We start from the raw sequence: 18,991 nt of genomic DNA on the forward strand, positions 1-18,991 counted from the left end.
ATAATTATTATAATTTCATGTAAGTCAATTCTGTTAATATGTAAACTGTAATGAAACGAACAATTAACTGATATTAATAATAGTTTATTACTGGGGGGGAAATATATAAACGTAAGAATATAGAATGAGGGACACGTTAAGATGTAATTTCTATTTATAGCAATGTATTAACCTTATACCATATAACAGTTCAAATTGGAAGTTTTTTTCTAAATCTCACGAGTTTGTTATCTTTTTAAAATTTTCAATATAAACGTTAAGATTCATATCTGGCAATACTTAATATCTTTCTCTTTGTTTATCTTTTAATTTTTAAAAAAAAAATTTTCTTAATTTAAGTCAAGCACGAATTTATAAAATGAAAACCTCGAGAGGAAGAAAAATATTTATAATAATTTTTATTATTGAGAGGACAAAAAAAAATCGCGTAAAAAGCATTTAAAATTTCAATAACTTTTGAACAAATTAAAATTCCGAAAAAAATCACATGAAATCAATAAAGGAAAATTGTTCTTTTAACACTTAAATTTTATTTCCGTAACTGCATTTCGGCCGACTACAGATGTGAGTATTTATTTATTTATTTTTATTCCGTCAAACTCCTTATGCAGTTTTCTATATACCTACGTAATTATTTCAAACTTCTGAGTCTTATAGATTTAGTACAACAAAGCAAACTGTAGCGTAAAGAAAAAAAAAAAGAGAGAAGAATTCACGAAAAAAGTACTTTAAGTTTCAATAATTTTCGAGAAAATAGGAAATTAAAAAAAATACTGTGTTTTAAGTTCATAAACAAAAATGACGATTTCGGCATGCCAAGTTTCAACTCCGTAGTTTTTATTTTTCTCCCCGTTTATTTTTTACGTTAAGTTAAACAGTTAATAATAGGATACCTGCAAGTGACGTAGTGTGGGTATCTCGACCCTGATTGGTTGGTGAAACGTGGCGTCTGTTTATCCTAACAACTGTTCTTTTCATTCTATTTCCGAGTAAGCCAAGCTCGTCGAGTATCAATTCTCTTAAGTGATACATTCTATATTCTTTCACAAAGATTTTAATTCTTTTACTATATATTTCTTACTTAGCAAAGACAGGCCCGAAGCCATGTAGAACATAAACAAAATAATTACGCATCGATGTTGCCAGTTACACAATACAAAAATATAACACGGTTACAATAAAATTCGTAAATAATAAATGTAAGTTAAGTAAGAGACATAGACGAGAAATAATTATGTTTCAGCAAATTCGATGTGCGATGCTCCGCTGTATTTAATTAACTTCGCGTTAATTAACATCCTAACTTATGTTCAGAAACTTAGCTCAGCTTTAACACGCCATTTTGCTTATAAACAATCAGCTCGTGCTGACGTCATAATTCACATGTGTGATCGTCTTCTTCTTGAAGTGCAAGTACCCAATTATCGATCTTATTATCGTATGTTATTTATTTTTTTTTTTTTTTAATTCCATGTACAGTTTTCTAAGCATTTTCGTAATTTCAGTTCTTTAAGTTCTATAGTCTTTACACAGCAAAACAAAGTGTAACGTTAAGTTTAACACACAAAACAGCGTCGGTGGCCTTTACGATTTTTTTTATAAAGAGAGATAATAATTAAAATATAATGACTCAAAGATAACTTTTCAATTAAGATATTGAGAGCAACAGAACTTATCAGATTTATATTAAATGGCATTGCGTTTCAAAGAAACTTAAGACTCAACCTTATGTTTATACATTTTCTAATTTTATCTTTTATTTTGCTTTTTCCCCCATAAATATTTTTAGATGAGTTAATTCCGCATTTCTGAAAATGATTAGTCTCTCTCTGCTTGATGTAAATCCAATTTACCCATAATATTCCAATTTTGTACCGTATATTTTATCAAAATCGATGTTTAAAAGTTTTTCATCAACTGTAATAAGATTCGGTATTTACAACTATAGAACTACAATATTTATCAATTGCTTGTTCAAAAAAATTTTTATTTTTATTTTAGGCTCATTAAAACGTTTTATGGAAGATATTCATTTGTCAATGAAAAACTGTTTTTTTATGTTTTTGTTCTTTATATTTAAAAAACTTAATATTCAAAATCTGCGAATTCTACGTAACTTTTCACGAAACAAAAATCAAAATTTTCTATTTAGGTATTTTTCTACAAAGCTTTTGAGAAAATGGCAAATCAAGTTAAATCAATTCAGAATGGGGTTTATGAATAATTGACTATAAATTAGTTAGAAAGTTATCTAAAATTTCTTGGATATTTAATGTCTAAAAATATCATTTAATTTTATTTTATATAGTGCAATATTTATATATATATATATATATATTATTATTATTATTATTATTATTATTATTATTATTTTCCAACATGTCTTTCAAACTTGCTCATTAAATCTCTTAAATAAATAATTTTATTTTACTTAAGCTTTTATATTTTCATTATTTAATGCTGTTGATAAGAAATGGAAAGCTTTATTGCTTTATATTTGACTCAGATCTGTAGTAGTGTTTTTTTCTCAAGCTGGAGTTACACAAGGACTGATTAACTTTTTCATCTGCGGCAATCAGACCTTTGATGTAGTCTTTCCCAAGTTTATCTCAAATAATGCTCTATGTTTGAGAGATAGTTCGACCAAACCATCTGAATTTCTGAAAACAATGACAAGCTTTGATCGGTCTTTCAGTTCTAACCGAAAAACAAGAAAGATAAGTCTGTTTTGACAAACTCAAGAAAGCAACATATGTGTCTGAAAGAAAGCAACTAAAGAACTAAACTGAAAGAGACTTTTTTTTCTTTTAGGAAATTGAATGCTGTTTTTGTTTTGAAGGAATATTTCACTTGATTTATTAATTTCTTCTGATTAATATGTTTTCAATAAATTTATCTTTCAATTAATATAAATTTATCTTAAAATTGATAATTTGTTCAATATCAGAACTCTCTATTTAAAGATCCAATCAATAGCATTTATCTGAACCGAATTGTCTTTTCAATAAACAAACTAAAAAATCTTATCACCCTAATTAACTTTTAATCTAATGATCAAATTTTTGTGTATTAATTCGTAATTTCTTCGGTTCAGAAAAGCACCTGATTTTTGCTAATTCTTTAATAAATATTAAGTTACTAAATTCGATGTAAAAATTTTCATATTCTGAACATGACCTCGATAATTTTTTTAATCAACTTTTGCTAAATTCGTAGCTTTTGCTTTTTAGTCTATACCTCCAAAATTAATTCCCTTAAAATTTACTTTTACTCAATTCTAAAAAATTAATTATTGTAAAATGCTTATAAATTGTTCAATTTGGAACAATATCTCTTTAAATATCTTTTGGTCTTTTAAACATCTCTATATTAAAAAATTGTAAGGGATATCACTGTTTTGGGTTTTTACATTCGCTACATTTTGTTTTACTACCAATAAACTATGAGACTTAGAAACTTGAAATTAAGAAGGTTTGTAGAAATATGCACGCGGAATACAATGGAAATATAAATTAACATTCGATAATTATTCTGAGAATTATTGTCTGCTGAACTTGTTTGTTAAAGAAAAAACAGCATTCGGGTTGCTCTAAGGGCTACTAGAAAGAAACAGCAGACTTGAAACTTACCGTGTTGAAAAGGGCATGAACTTGACATGAGCTTTTTTGAAAATTTCATTTTTTTTTTTAATATTTATGCTGTTTTTCGTTAATTTTTCCAATTTTTTCCCACTTTAAATAGTGATTTTTATTCAGTGATGTCAAAAATTTATCCCTCTCAAGATCATTATTTAATTACCTCACGCCTGACTTGATATCAAAAGTAACAAAAAAATTGTAAATAAAATAAATACCAGAAAGCGACAAGATTTTGCCAGATGTGAATTTTAATATTTATATCGAAATTTTAAAAAATGTAAAAATCTCATTAGTGACAAAAACCGTTTGTAATTTGAACAAATACAAATTTAAAATTTAAATAATACCGTTACCGTAAAAAATTACCGTTGAAACAATAAAAAATTTACAGTTTTAGATTGTAAACGAATAAAAACTGCTTCACGTTGTTTATTCTCTTTTATTGTGCCACGCATTCTATTTTCCTATGTGTAAATATATTTTTCAAGTACAGTTGATTACTTTTCGAATCCAAGTAATCATTCATTATATTAAAAATAATTATAAAATGTAATATTGAAATGTAACAAAATTATCATAACTATATATTTTATTAACAAAATTTTTTTTAAGCGAATTTTAAGGGAAAAAATGAATGAGGGTTGGAGATCGGAGCCTTTTAGTGTAATAATAACAGTTGTTTTTTGAGTCTCCCCTTACTGAGTTATTTCATTAGTGGCTGCGGTCAGTTAGCGGGTCTGTGACCCCATTGATCGGTCTGCGTAGGGACCAAGGGTGAGCGGCAGAGGTCATCGTTAAACTGTTCTACCGTAAAATGCTCGACTTCGCACCTAGATCGTCTGGTTAACAAAGCAGGGGAGCCAACCCCCCTGCAGAGGATCAAAATTGCGATGGCATATCTCCGGATCATCTTCAGGGATGTTTCCCAGACCGTCGTCAATAGCCCATTGTGCAGCTCTAGTGCGACGTTAATAAAGTGCCTACCTAACTATTCGTAGGAAACCTGTTTTTGCTCCTAATTTTATAATTAAGAAATATTTGTTATCTTATAGTCACGTCATACGACCCCCTTTTTTTTGAAATTTTAAATAATTACCACTAATCAAGCACGGGGTCGAGGTTGGCTGGAATAGTAGCCAGACGCGGATTATACGGGTAAGGGTTTTACTAACCTAGGTACATATTCGCGTCTGGAAGGAAAGAAAGGAAAGAAAGTCACTTCATACGACCTAACAAGAGTTTTTTTTAACAATGCTTTGTTTATAAATTTAGCTTGCGTACGTTCTTTCTGTTCGCACTATGGATTGAGTACCACGAAAATTTTATTAATAGTACGGTAAAGACAGATCTCCAAAATCCAGACATTTAAATAAAAATGTACACGTGCAAACTATTAAGCATCCTCTTCTCAAATAGCGTGACCTCGCGTGTGGGGGTTTTGGCTGGAGGGAGTAAATAGGAAGGAGGGAAAACTTAAATATTGCGACTCTAGTTAGATTAACGAGGCTTTGCTGGCATGAATAATTTTATGCTGAATCGAGGGAAGACTAAGTTGAAAACGATGATAAAACTATTAACTTGGAAGTGTTTATTATTTAAAGTACAATGTTTAACTTATTTATACCTTTTTAGTCATCTGATTTCTGACATCGTTACATTGGAAAATAACATATCTTATATTTAAACAATAACCTTTTCCTGTGAAATTTGTACAGAGGGGAATGTGGTTTTCATTACAATATATTGCTGGTTCATGTTATATTCTTTGTTATTAATTGTATATAGGTTCAATCTTTCATTCAAGCACTTTGTAAAAATAACTTCCATGTTCAAACTTTGAAATTATCGTATCATTATATATTTACACCGGGAGAAAAAAAATCTAAATGTAGAAAACTAAAAGATTTTTCCGTATGAAAAAGCTCAAAAAAAATTTTTTTTAAAGGAAAATGAAGGAAAGGAAGAAAAATATTTTTTTGGGAATTCGTAGAAAAGCGAAAAATAAAGCTCACCTTTTTAAAAATTAAAATCGTGAGAGGTTGAACTTTTTTGAAACTGAGCGCATGCTCGTGAAATATTAGTTAGTGTTTGGAGCAGAGCTCAAACAAGAAAATAACTTTTGAACTTATGATTGGATCTTCACGTTCAAGGATTCAATCTTAATGGTTTGAGAGGATGACCTCAAATAGGCTAATTAAGTAGTGCATGCTACAAGTTACGAAATCAGGCACATAAAAGTACTTTCTTTGAATAAACATACCTTTTTTTCAACGGATTTGGAGTTTTCACTCTCAATATATAGCAGCAATCTGGAAAATATATTTCCTGAGAAATAGAGCTTGAAAAAGTCGTATTCTCATGAACTAGTCGACCGATTTTGCTCAAATTTTGCTATTTAAAATTGTCTTTTCAGGGGTCTGTTTAGAAGAAATTTGGGTCCGTTAACGGACCCTTCACAAAATATTTTAACTTAAAAACGGACCCTTCACAAATTATTTTAACTTAAAAACGGACCCTTCACAAAATGATTTTTCTTTTAATCGGATCCTTCACAAATTTGCTTATCTTTATTATTATTTTATTAATCGAATAAACCCTTTTCAGGGCAAAAAACAAGGAAGATGGATGTAAACGAATTAAGTTTTGTCTTCGGCAGACGATTCTTCCATTATTCGTCCGAAATTAATATTCTGCGTTCAGCAGTATAGGCTAAATACCAAATATTTGTATGTTGCATCTCTAATTTAGAAGCAGCAATTGTTGTTTATTTTTTAAAATTTATTTTTTTTAATTATAATTTTACAGTGTTGAGCATAATCTTGTACGTCTTTACAATTTAAAAACTCCTTGAAAAAGCTTTTTTTTTTTTTTTTTTTTGCAATAACGGACCCTATTTACACAAATTCATAAAAGCGGACCCTGGTTGAAAGAATGTGAGTAATTTTTTCACAATTTCACGAAAAACGGACCTTTCACAAAATGTCTGGACAGACCCCTGCTTTTTTAAAATGATTGTAAAAGATTGGAGACCTTACAATTCAAAAGTTTTTTCTATTATTTAATTTTTAAAAAAAATAATACGAAAAGATAGTTTTCGCACGGAATTATCTCTTGATAGACGAATTTTATAAATGCGTGCAAAAATGTTTCAATTCGTTTGCAAAACTCTCGTGATGTAGCGAAATACGCAAAAAGTAAAATTATCATTAAAAGGTCAAAATTTTGAACAGTTATCCTGACTAAATTACAGGGACCATATTTCCCAGATTGCGGCTATATTTTAGGGGTCAGAAATCTAAATCCGTCGGGAAAAAAAGGTATATTTGTTCATAGAAAGTATGTTAAATTTCGCAACTTAAAAATGTCGTTTGCACTATTTAATTGGCATATTTGAGGTCAAGAACCTTTGAATCATTAAAATTGAGCCCTAGAACGTAAAGATACAATCGTTAGATTAAAATTTATTCAGGGTGCTCCATTTTTTATTTTGTACACTGTACATGAAAGTTAGATAAAAAAGTTATTTAGAATAATTCATATTTTTAATTTTCTTTTTGTTATTAAAATATACTATTTTGCTTCTCCATTCTTTTTATTTTCTTTATCCTTCATTATTATATTTTTCAATAAGTTGTGATTTCAATTATTTCACGCTTGTGTTTTGTTACAGGCTGAAATGTTAAGAAACTATGATGGTGATAAGAATAAGCTGGGGAATGCAGAAAAATTTCTACTGCAACTCTTAAACGTTCCTAAGTAAATGAACTTATTTTATTATATTATAAACCCAAAACTGAAAATGATTTAAATAACCCTTTTCTCAAAATAACATATGCATTCTCATCACAGTTACAAACTGCGCATTGAAAGCATGCTGCTGAAAGAAGAATTCATGGCTAATCAGGAGTTCTTGGAAAATAGCATTGAGACAATACGGTGTGCTGCACAAGGTATTACTCTAAAAAAAACTTTTTATTTTCTTCAATATTTAGTGTTAAATTTTATTGCGTATAAGATTAAATCTTATCTAATCTTTGTACCCATATTCAATTGGGGAGAGAATATGAATCAGGAGTTCCATATTACACCAGGAGCTCTTGGAAAATAGCATTATGGCAATACGGTGTGCCGCACAAGGTAGTAGTGTGAAACAATTTCTTTCTTTAGTTTTAAATGTTAAATTTTAATTTTTGTATTAAATCTTATTTAATCTCATCTTATCTTATTTAATCTTTGTTTCTATATTAAATTCGGAAGTGAATATTTATCAGGAGTTCTATATTAAATCAGAAGTTGTAGAATAGCATTGTTACAATACGGTGTGCGCATGCGCACAATGTAGTAGTTAACGACAATTTTCTTTAGTTTTTAATGTTAAATTTTATTTTGTATTGTGACAATCGAAACCCCCTGCCAACGCCATCTATGAACACTAAAGTGACTCAAATAGAACAGTTCTAAGTTTAGTTTACCTCCATATCTCGAACCGCAAACATGTTGGTTTCGAAATCCCCGCACTTAAGTTTTGTTTTCCCCCTAATTGTTTTAATGCTCTACTTTGTGATGTTTTGTGACTTGTAACTTACCATTTCATGTCCTTTGTCCCATTAAAATTCTTAACTCACACCGTTGATTAGAATTCTTTGAGTCGCATGGCACCACAGTATAAATTAAATCTTATTTAATTTTTGTACCTATATTAAATTCTGGAGTGAATATTTATCAGTTTTACATTACATCAGGAGCTTAGGGGAAATAGCATTGTGACAATACGGTGTACCGCACAATAGAATTGTAAAAAAAAAATATTTCTTTAGTTTTTAATTTCAAGTTTTGTTTTGTATAAGATTAAATCTTATTTAATATTTGTACCTATTTTAAATTGGGGAGTGCAAAAATCATATTTACTTTAGTTTTGAAATATTTTAGAATTCAAAACATTTTCAACAATTTTTTCTGTTTTCTACTTGTTTGAATCCTTGTAAAAATGTGAGCAAGATTCTGATACAATCTTGTAAAGTAAATTACCTTTTTATAATATAAAATAATATAAAAATAACTTGTATTTTTGTCTCAAGAGTAAATAAAAGAAACATCTTTTATTTATCTCTTTAAAAAAAAAAAAAAGAATTTTCAACTTAAAATTTTTAATAAAATCAATAAAAACAAAAAGGATTTTAAAATACCCTCTGTTATTATAAATAACTCACTCTTACTATGAAAGGCTTCATAAACGAGAGAAAGGAATGTGAAACTAAAATTTTACCCTCTTTTCAAGATTATAGCAACAACTTTCTTCATGATGTTCATTCATTATTATATATAATGTACACGTGAGTGTGGTCGGTGTAAATTTTTAGGGATCCTTCACATTTTAAAAAGTCAAAAGCACCGTCGTGTTATCCAAAAAAATAAAATGTCAACAAATTAGCAAATTCTAGAATAGGATTCTTAACCAAGAGCCTAATAAAACATTAAATAAGTAATCCCTAATTAATATAATATCAGACCACCACGGTTATTTATAGACACTTTTATGGCAAAAAAGAATATCTCTCTCCAGACAAAGCCAAATTCCCAGAAATATCCATTGTAAAATTAGAAAAGTTTCGCTAATTGCCATGCGTTAAATTAATAGTTATTTAAGTATTTATTCGCACATTTATATCTATTAAATATTTATAATGAAATACAGAAGAAAAAATTTAAATTACAAAATTGTTTGGAGGATGAATTTGGTATCCTTGACTGCACCTTTTGAAAAAATTTCATACTTTTATTTTTAGAATTTTGAACCGATGTGGATTTCTCAAGCCATTCTTTTCGTATTCTCCGTTTAACTATGAAAAAAACTTAATACTTTTTTCCTTTTAAAAATTTTAAAGCTTTTAACAAAGTTTCTAAAAATTAAATAAAACCTCAAGCTGACTTAAATCAACAGTTGGTATTTCAACTTAGTAATTAAAATACTCAGATCAAAATACTGCAGTTAATTGATCAATATATGTTTCTCTATTTAACTAGAACTTGAAGAATGCAAAAAGTTGCACGAAATCTTATATATGGTTCTTGTAGCTGGCAATTTTTTGAATGCGGTAAGAATTTTCAGAAAGAAATCATTTAAATATTAGATTGTTCTTTTCTTCGAAACTGGATGTTTTTTCAATCCTTCCAGGGTGGTTATGCAGGAAATGCAGCTGGTTTCAAAATGTTATCCTTGTTGAAACTTACAGACATAAGAGCCAACAAACCTAGCATGACACTAATCCACTATGTAGCTGAGGTAAAAACTTTTACTCTTTTTATTTATTTCTTTTTTAATACTATGTGTAAAATAATTATGTAAGCAAAATTTTAAGAAAATAAGAAAACATATCTTTATTTTAGCAAGTATTTAAGAAAAGGCCAGATCTTCTCGAGTTTCTGGAAGACATACAAAATCTGGAAGAAGCATCTAAGTAATAACGTTATTAATTTTATATGTATATATATATAAAAACTTATTAATTTATCAATTTTCTTCGTTTTTCTCTTTATCCTTTTTATGATATATATACAATATATATATATATATATATATATATATATATATATATATATATATATATATATATATATATATATATATATATATATATATATATATATATATATATATATATATATATATATATATATATATATATATAACGAAATTTTGATTCATTAGAAGGAAAATATTTTCATACAAAAACAAAAGCTTATTACTCGCTTAGATCTAAAAAGTCTCACCTTTATTTTTAAAAAAAAAAAAAACGAATTTTTTTAAAAAAAAAATGGATGTCTATTGTTAGTATGGCAGAGGTTATCGTCTACTCAATAAAAAATAAATAAAATCAAAATCTTAAAAAAAATATAATCAACCATGAAAGATTAACGAGTGATCGATTATGATAGCACTTTCGATGATTTTCTAATCAACAAAATAAGTGATCGACATTAAACTTAATCACTATTTAAATGTTAGAACAATGAAATGTTAGAAGTAATGATGATAAAGGGTAACAAAAGTATCCTGCTTCAAATATTGCTTCCCAAACTTTTTCCTTTAGTTTCTAATTTACAAAAATTGCCCATTTTTTCATTATAATTTATATTAATCAATTGTCTTTTCTCAACAACATTAGACAAAGAATAAATTGGAACTTTTTTTTTTTGTCGTGACAACGCGTATTTTCGCCAGTGCTCTGAGGTAAAGTTGACCTCGAGAAAAAATATATTGAATCCCTAAATATTTAAAAAATTCCAATTACAAAGAAAAAAAAAGATGGCTATTTGAATGAAAGAATTAAATGTATTAAACAATTTGAAAAATTAAAACGAAATGAGTTTTTGACTTATTTATTTCATTTATCTAGAATTTCATTGGAAACTTTGAAAACCGACGTAATCTCCCTTAGCCAAAGAGTTTCAAAAGTTTCTACACAAGTTACAGTTGCCGAAGAGCAAATTAAATCTCAAATGCAAGATTTTCTTCAGGTATGGTTAACGTTTTTTCTGAAATACAAATTTTAGTGCTCTGAATTAGATATTTTGGTTACGAAAAAATGTTTTTTTCTTCTTTTTTTTCCAGTTTGCAGAAAATAAAGTGGAAATACTCCATAATGAAATCAACGATCTTGAAAGTATTCGTCAACGACTGGCTGACTTTCTTTGTGAGGAGACAGCTTCCTTTAAATTAGAAGAGTGCTTCAAAGTGTTTCACAATTTTTGCTCGAGGTTTAAAGCAGCACTACAGGTGATTTAAAAAATGTATTTATCAGAAATAAATTAGTTATTTTAACTACGTGAAGACAGCGAAACTCACTGATAACTAAATTTTAGAAAAGTAGACAATCTTTTGATGATCCACTGTCCGAAGAGCCCATGGGCTCGTGAAATTGTGACGGTGTTTAACAAGAGGAAATAAGGAGCAACAAAAAATTTGACAATTCACATTTTGGTTAAAATTAAAACAGTTAAAATCAACTGATTAAATACTTAAAAATTACCATTCAATCATTATTATTTTTGGTTACAAATTTCATTTAAACACCTAAAGTTTAAAAACAAAACTTAAAATACGATCTGTAATGAATTGTTTGATTCTGAACCGCAAGTATATGTTCAAGTAATATAGTGAGAGATGTGTGATAAAGATATGACCATTTATGGTCAGACGACACGGCACTATATACAGATTTTTTAAAGAAAATAAACTCTGAGGACTTTTTTTTTTTTCATTTCACAGTAACAAAAAAATTATTATCTGGTTAACTTAAGCTTATTAAATAATTATTAGGTAATAAAATAAGTATAATTTAATTTATTAAGCAATAAAAATAATTTTCTCTTTATCAATATTCGTGATTACGTCTAAAATTATTAAAATATGTATCTTAGAAAGAGACGTGTACAGGATATACGTATACAGGATGTCCCAAAACTCATAAGGCACTAGAAAATGACAGGAAACAACTAGACAAGCACAAATCCCCATACAATTCATGGTCCGAACGCAAGTCGAAACTCTTTAGAGGGCTCGGTTTTTTCCTCTGGGTCTCAACTTAAGATTTTATGTCTTGACTTTTTCTTCTGAGATCATATGAAAAGATTCGTCTACGACGATGCTTTCCATGAAGAGCTAAGGTGGCTCGTTGGGTAGAGCGCTCGCCAGACAAAGAGATGAACCGGGATCGAATCCCAGTGATTGCTGTTCGATATGAATCCCGCTCCCAGCTTGCACAGACCACAGTGTTGACGTAAAAGATCCATCCTCAGTAGTAGATTCAATACTCATAGGATAGAATCCCCCTGCTGTCAGATTGTAGGAGATTTTCGTGGTTTTCCTAACCATGTAACACAAGTGCGGGTTAACTCCATCAAAAAGCCCGCCACAAAGGAAAATTTCAGCATGGTGTTTTTTTTCTTTCTTATTTTTGCGCATTGTGCACCAAGTTTCGGGAAGCCCTGTATATTTTAACATATCCTCCTGTCCCTGCTTTGACAAAAATAATCGTGGTTTTTCAAATCAGATAAGAAAACCGCATTAAGTCTACAAAGAGCTGGTAACATTTTGAAGTAAAAAAGGCTTATTTAATTACAGCTATAAAATGATATAATTTAAATTATATTTATTATAATTATATACATTTTTTATTTATTTATTATTTAAATTTTTTATTTATTATTTAATTAATATTAATTTATATTTATTATTGCAACAAAACTTTAACTTAATTACGACAATTTACAAAATTTAGGAAAATGAAAGACGTCAAAAGCAAGAGAAGATGGCAGAGGCGCGACGAAAACAACGCGAAGAACAAATAGCCTTGAAAAGAAGGAGCCTGGAGCGTAAGTAACAGGAGTTTTAGCTCTTTGATAGATACCGCGAAAGAAACTTTCCATCGCAAAATCTGTTTTATCTCTATTGGTACATTAAAATTTAAAGCTTAGAGAAAATTGAGTTTAGGTAAAATTAGAGAAAGCAATAGTTTCATGTCTTGAAAAATGTTTTCAAAATATCAAAATCCAAATAAATTATAGGAGCGTAAAGGCCTGTTTACACGGTTAAAGTTCTTGAATCCGAGAAATTGGATGATTTGTCGACACTATCCAAACTCTTGAATGTCACTGATTGGTCGGATGAAAAACCTACACATGCGCATTGTTCATATTCAACATTACAAAATCACACTTACTATGAATTTAAAATTTCTAAATAAATTCAATAGACCACAACAGATTAATTTTTTTGGACTAAAAAAGATGAAAACGGACAACAAATTGACATAATCTGATGCCTATTCATTACTATTGAAATTTAATCTCTAATAAAAGAAAATGTTTATCTTATGACTCCAGAACAATTTGCGCTAGGGTCACAACTTCATTCTCCGATTGCAAAAATCATATAAAAATTTTAATTTATACTTTCGGGTACGACGTACGAAAAATAAATCTTTTCTCATAGGTTTATCATTAAACAATGCTAAAAGACGCATCTGTTTACACAGTTATTCAAATAACAACATCAGTGATGTTTGTTAGTTTACAGCTCAAATTGATCAAAAGCGAGTTTCGAGTTTATTGCTCATATTTTACTAATTATCTGTCTTTGATCGATTAAGTCAAACACAAGCAAAATCTTCGAATTAGTAATTTGAAAACATCAGCAATCAGCAAACATCAGCGTGAAGTTAATATCAGCAATTAAAAATAATTTATGCATTGAAGTGAGAATTAATTAGAAAAATTGCTTGGTTGTAATTGATTAATCTTGGTAAAATATGCTGGCTTCGACTAATAGCATCATTTTCAATGCTAAACCAATACTCAGTATATAGAGTATACCTTTTTTTTTCGCGGTGTTGATCAGAAGGCAAGAAATAATGATGTAAAAATTCAAAATGATTTTAACTTTATTTGTCTCGCTAAATGCTTTTCTGTTTTATGCAGGATTGAGGTAATTGATACACATTTGTTATGTATGTTTCTTTCACCTCGCGCACGATGACGAAAACGTTGGTATTCAGATAGTTTATAATAGAACAAATAGAACTGTCAGAGATCGGGAAAATTAAATAATATGGCCAGGAATTGTTGATACAAAAGTGGTTTTGAATTCTTTTTCACATCATTAAAAATAGCATTTTGTTTCCAGTTCCAGATCCTAGATCTATCGGTGACGCCGATCATATTATGGACCAGCTGCTTGGTGACATCAGAAGTGGTTTTGCAGAACGACGTTTGGGTGATATCTACCGTAGAAGCAAAAGTTTCAACCCGCAAGACAAAGATACTTTGAATGGCAGATATGAAGAGAGCAATCGCAGATCACAGAATGCACTCAAAAGGCACAGCGATCCATCGATGTTTGAAAAAAGCAGAGGAATACTTTATCAAAATGAGAAGTCAGGTCTGATGAAAAACAGAAAAACCGGATTCCTGGATGAATCAAGCGAAGAAATAATAGGCTTTTTACAAAATGTGGGAGATTCTGATCAAAAAGAGAAGCGATTGTTTAGCAGCACTGAAGATGGATTAGAGAGAGTATCTTTTCGAAGGTCTGGTCGCAGAAAGCGAATCGAATACTTAAATGGCGATACAAATGCTAGAGAACGTTCGGGAGTATCTCCTCCACCTTCGGTATCTTTACAGACAGTTGAAGGTTTAGAAATAGAACCTAAACAAAATCTTAGAGCTAAAATAAATGATTGGATGCTTCAAAATGAAAAAGAACAGAGAAAAGATTACGACTTGCAAGCAAAACTTCAGCAAGAGCGAAAACGTAGACAAAAATTGAACGGACAGATATCAATAGAAAATGACGCCAAAGAAATTTTGAAAGACATAGACGAGGTCGATACTAATAAACATGCAACAGGAGAAGATAAAAAAGATGTAAATCATAAATTCGGCGACGATTTCAAATTGACGAAAGCAGCTCAGTTACGACACAGTGATAGTTTCACTCAAAAAATCTTGGGATTACTTGACGCAGTATCTAATGACACGAAACCATTTGCTAAAACCAGACTGTATCATAGCACCAGGGAAAAGAAAGTTGAAAAAGATGATTTGGAAGAAAAATCAAGGGATGATTCTGATTTGTGTAGTATGAAAGAACAAAACCCGTCTAATCAGACGAAAATAAATGTTCCACCAAGTTCGTTGAATTTAGAAGCAGTGAAAGAAGAAGATAAAAAACTATCAGGCAACGCAGAGAGCAATTTCGATCGGTTTGCTTCAACTAGGAAAACGCTAAGGCGTTTGAAATTGCGAGAAATGCGAATTGAAGCAGAAAATGTTAACAAAGCGAAAACTGGAGAACGAAGTACTTCTAATGGAAAAATAGATAATTTATCTATGCCTGATAATGCTACTGATCAGAAAAAAGTAGAACAGTGTGTTCAAGATGAAAATAGTCAACATAATGTGAAAGATCTAATCGATACATCTCGAACATGTTCACCCGAGTCTTTGGATCCGAATAACCAATCTCTGATTTCTGACAAAGAAATCGTAACAAATGCGCAAGACACAATATCTCCAATAAAAATGGGTGAACAAAATACGAACGCTAACGAATCCATAGAAAATAAGGATCCTAATTCTTCGTTTCCACAACGTAGTACATCCATTAGATCCAGACAATCACGATTAGCCAGAAGAATCAATTCGCTATCGACTCCTGTCACATCGCCGACTTCTAATGAAAACAATTCAGTTCTAAAAGCGAAGGACGATTTGGTATCTCAAGACGAAAATTCCATAGAGGATGCTACAAAATCACACATTCAAGGTAACTTGGAAACCAAGACCACGATTAAAAACGTCATCATAAAAGAAAACGAGAATCACATAAAACATACGCCTGAATGTGAGAAACAAGAGCATTTACCTCAAAATTCCGCAGAAACTGATGGAAAAGATCCAACAGAATTGAATGGTAACACTAGTCAAAAATCAAACCTAAAATTAAATGGACTTATTTCTCACGAAGTTACAGTTAATACAGAAACAAAAAGTGAAGTAGTTCTGCCTAAAACGAATAAACTAAGTAATAAAAGTTCTAAAGAGACAGTGCCAAAATCTCGGATATCGTCCACTCAAAAATCTGCATCTAGTATTCCAAGCGTTATTAAAACAACCCAAAATGTTAAAGTCCATCAAACAATCCATAGGCAAGCATCTATGACCAACGGCAAAGTTGCTGCTCAAAAATCTGATTCTAAGCCAAAGGGAAGCCCCGTAGTGACAAAAAAGGTGCCACTTAGATCAACGTCGAGTGCAATGAAAGAGAAACTAAATGACAACAAACTGAAGACTGAAAATCGAAAGAATGGAGAAAACAGCCCAACGTCTAGTATTTCATCAGTGTGCAGTCTGAGCACAAATGTGAATCTACAAAATGGAAAAGTTGTGAATGGCAAAAACATTCAACCAATTAAGAAAATTACAATTAATCATAATGGAAGTGTGAAATTTTCAAAAAGTAGTGTGTCTTCAAGAAAAACTTCGAAAACTGCATCTAACACTTTAGCTAACAGTAATGCAAATGTTAATAAAATAAATGAAACAGTAATTAACAAAAAAGATAAGAATAGTAACCTAATTAATAAGAGAGCTTTCATATGAAGCGTCTTTTGTAGTCTTGAAAATCAAATCCAGTACAAATTCTCATTTTATTGCAGTTTTATTTATTTCAATTGTAGCTTCCAAGATTCAGTTTTCATTTCATTTGCTTAGAATAAAAATAAAAAAAATATTTATAGAAATTGAGTATTTTTTCTAATTTAAATTTTATTTCGTTAGAAAATCTGAAAAAATGTTTTAAATAAAAATTACTTTCATTATTTATCATTGAAGCACTTGTTAATGAAATTGTAAAAAATTTAAATCCTTTTTTCATGCAATAATAATATATTTTTAGATAAAAACATAAAAATGATTTCAATTTTATTTTTATACACTTTTTTTTTTTACTTTGACTTGCAAGCCAAAGATTCTTTCATTTTTATCATTTTATGAATCTGTAAATATTTTGAATAAAAAGTATTAATTCGTATTCATGTTGGCCAATTTTATTCTCATTTTTTTTTCAACACTAAGTTATCATCCGCGAATTGTAGATATTTTTTTATGGGAGTACGGACTAGCCAAACAAACATCCAGTCAGAGGTTAAAATTTAACTTTAAATTTTTATAAAAATTTTGTTAACTTATTTAAATTCATCTGTTGTGATTTTTAAAATACTATTTTACAATGATAAAAAAAAAATATAGTAGGGCCTCGATTATCCGAAATTAGTAACATTGCAATTTTGAATTGCAGATAGGGGTAACTTTTTTTAAATCTCACTTAACTTCTTCATCAATAAACTCTTAAAATTTATTTTAAAATTATAGTGCTAAATAAAATTTAACTTTTAATATGACCATCTAATAAATATTTTTTTGTCAAATAATTTTGTCCTTTTTATTTTAATTTTACTTGTACAATTAATCCAGATAGCGTTACTCCGTGTCTTTTTTTTGAATAAATCATTTAGTTGAATAAACTCCGAAAATAAAATTCTTAAATTTTTATGTGAATTATTAAATAACTCTTCGGCCCCAACAATAAAACTCCATTCATGTAAAAAAGTTTTTAAAAGTATGTTAAAACCCGGTTTTGTCGTACTCATATAAAACCAGATAAGTATATAAGTAATGAGAAAAAAAATTATTTTGTTACATTCTGAAATATCTATTAATAGCAACATATTAAAATTTAGTCTCTCCGACACTAATAAACATACCGGGGTTAAACAATCAAAGAATATTTTTGGAACTTACCACAAGTTAAATGATTAGATTTAATAGAAATCACTAATAAAACTTTGGTCGCTTTCCTCTGCAATGCTTCAGGCTTCATTTGCCCATTGGGATTGAGGCATTTTAAGGAAGAAAAAAACAACAACTTGGGATAATTAAACGGAATGAAAAATCTGCTTCGACAATTGAAAGCAATAGGTAAAAAGAGACGTAATCAGGGGTTTAACTCACCTAAAACAAGTCTTCAAACAATTAGAAACTACAGAATGAAATTGATGGAGTTAACATCCTAATCTTCTTATCGAATTTTTTAAAAACACCGGCATCGACAAGCAAACAGCTTACTTAGCTTTTCATTCATCGCCATCAAATAACATGGCGTCTGCTTGCGAATTAATTTTATGTGAATTTTAATCAATGGCAGCAGTAATTTTTTAGTCAAAAATACCAAGTTTCAGTTTTATCCATCTGTTCGGTTTTGACCAACTATTATCTTGAAAGCAACATTTAAATCTGAATTTTAAAATGATTTCACAGATTTATATTTCTAGGCGAAATTAATAAAAAGTTCCTTTTGATTACATTCGCACTAGGATACATTTTGCTTGCCCAGATAACATAAGTTTCATCGAAGTGCAAGCCATCATGATCAGACTAAACTATATTAACAATAATAATTAGGTAGATTAAACAACAAAAATTACAGCTCTTAGCGTTTTCTTTTCTTCTCTTGACAATTTAGAGCTACCAACTTCACTAACAAAACGCTTATTTGAATTGATATCTCACAGATCGTAGATTCGGTTCTGAGTAGATTACCGAAGCCAAGCCTCACCACCAGCGGCTAGTGAGCGGGTGGGTGACTATTTTGCACGAGGTGATTTGCAAAACCGAGAATATGCTGTATCGGTCTACGTTAAATTGTTCCACCGTAAAGTGCTCAACTTCAAAAGCAGTTAGTCGGGCTACCCCTCTTCAGAGGATCAAATGTCGTTAAATCATTCTTAGGGATA

The 18,991-nt window shown here is 29.7% G+C and overlaps 1 protein-coding gene across 3 annotated transcripts in view; it reads left to right on the forward strand.

Annotated features, from left to right (window-relative positions):
- LOC107455600 (inverted formin-2) overlaps positions 1–17,229 on the forward strand; it is a 136,586-nt gene extending 119,357 nt beyond the window's left edge. For all 3 annotated transcript variants that reach the window (XM_087164499.1, XM_087164500.1, XM_087164494.1), the window contains exons 10-18: positions 7,309–7,394; positions 7,488–7,588; positions 9,663–9,733; positions 9,814–9,921; positions 10,026–10,096; positions 11,036–11,156; positions 11,251–11,415; positions 12,920–13,013; positions 14,323–17,229. In XM_087164499.1, coding sequence (XP_087020625.1) covers positions 7,309–7,394; positions 7,488–7,588; positions 9,663–9,733; positions 9,814–9,921; positions 10,026–10,096; positions 11,036–11,156; positions 11,251–11,415; positions 12,920–13,013; positions 14,323–16,799 — 3,294 coding nt within the window. In that variant the 3' untranslated portion in view covers positions 16,800–17,229. The remainder of the gene's footprint in view (positions 1–7,308; positions 7,395–7,487; positions 7,589–9,662; positions 9,734–9,813; positions 9,922–10,025; positions 10,097–11,035; positions 11,157–11,250; positions 11,416–12,919; positions 13,014–14,322) is intronic.
- The last annotated feature ends 1,762 nt before the right edge of the window (positions 17,230–18,991 follow it).

The sequence above is a fragment of the Parasteatoda tepidariorum genome, chromosome 1 (assembly GCF_982258835.1).
Source record: "Parasteatoda tepidariorum strain Cologne lab strain chromosome 1, Ptep-v5.0, whole genome shotgun sequence".
Classification (NCBI taxonomy): domain Eukaryota; kingdom Metazoa; phylum Arthropoda; class Arachnida; order Araneae; family Theridiidae; genus Parasteatoda; species Parasteatoda tepidariorum.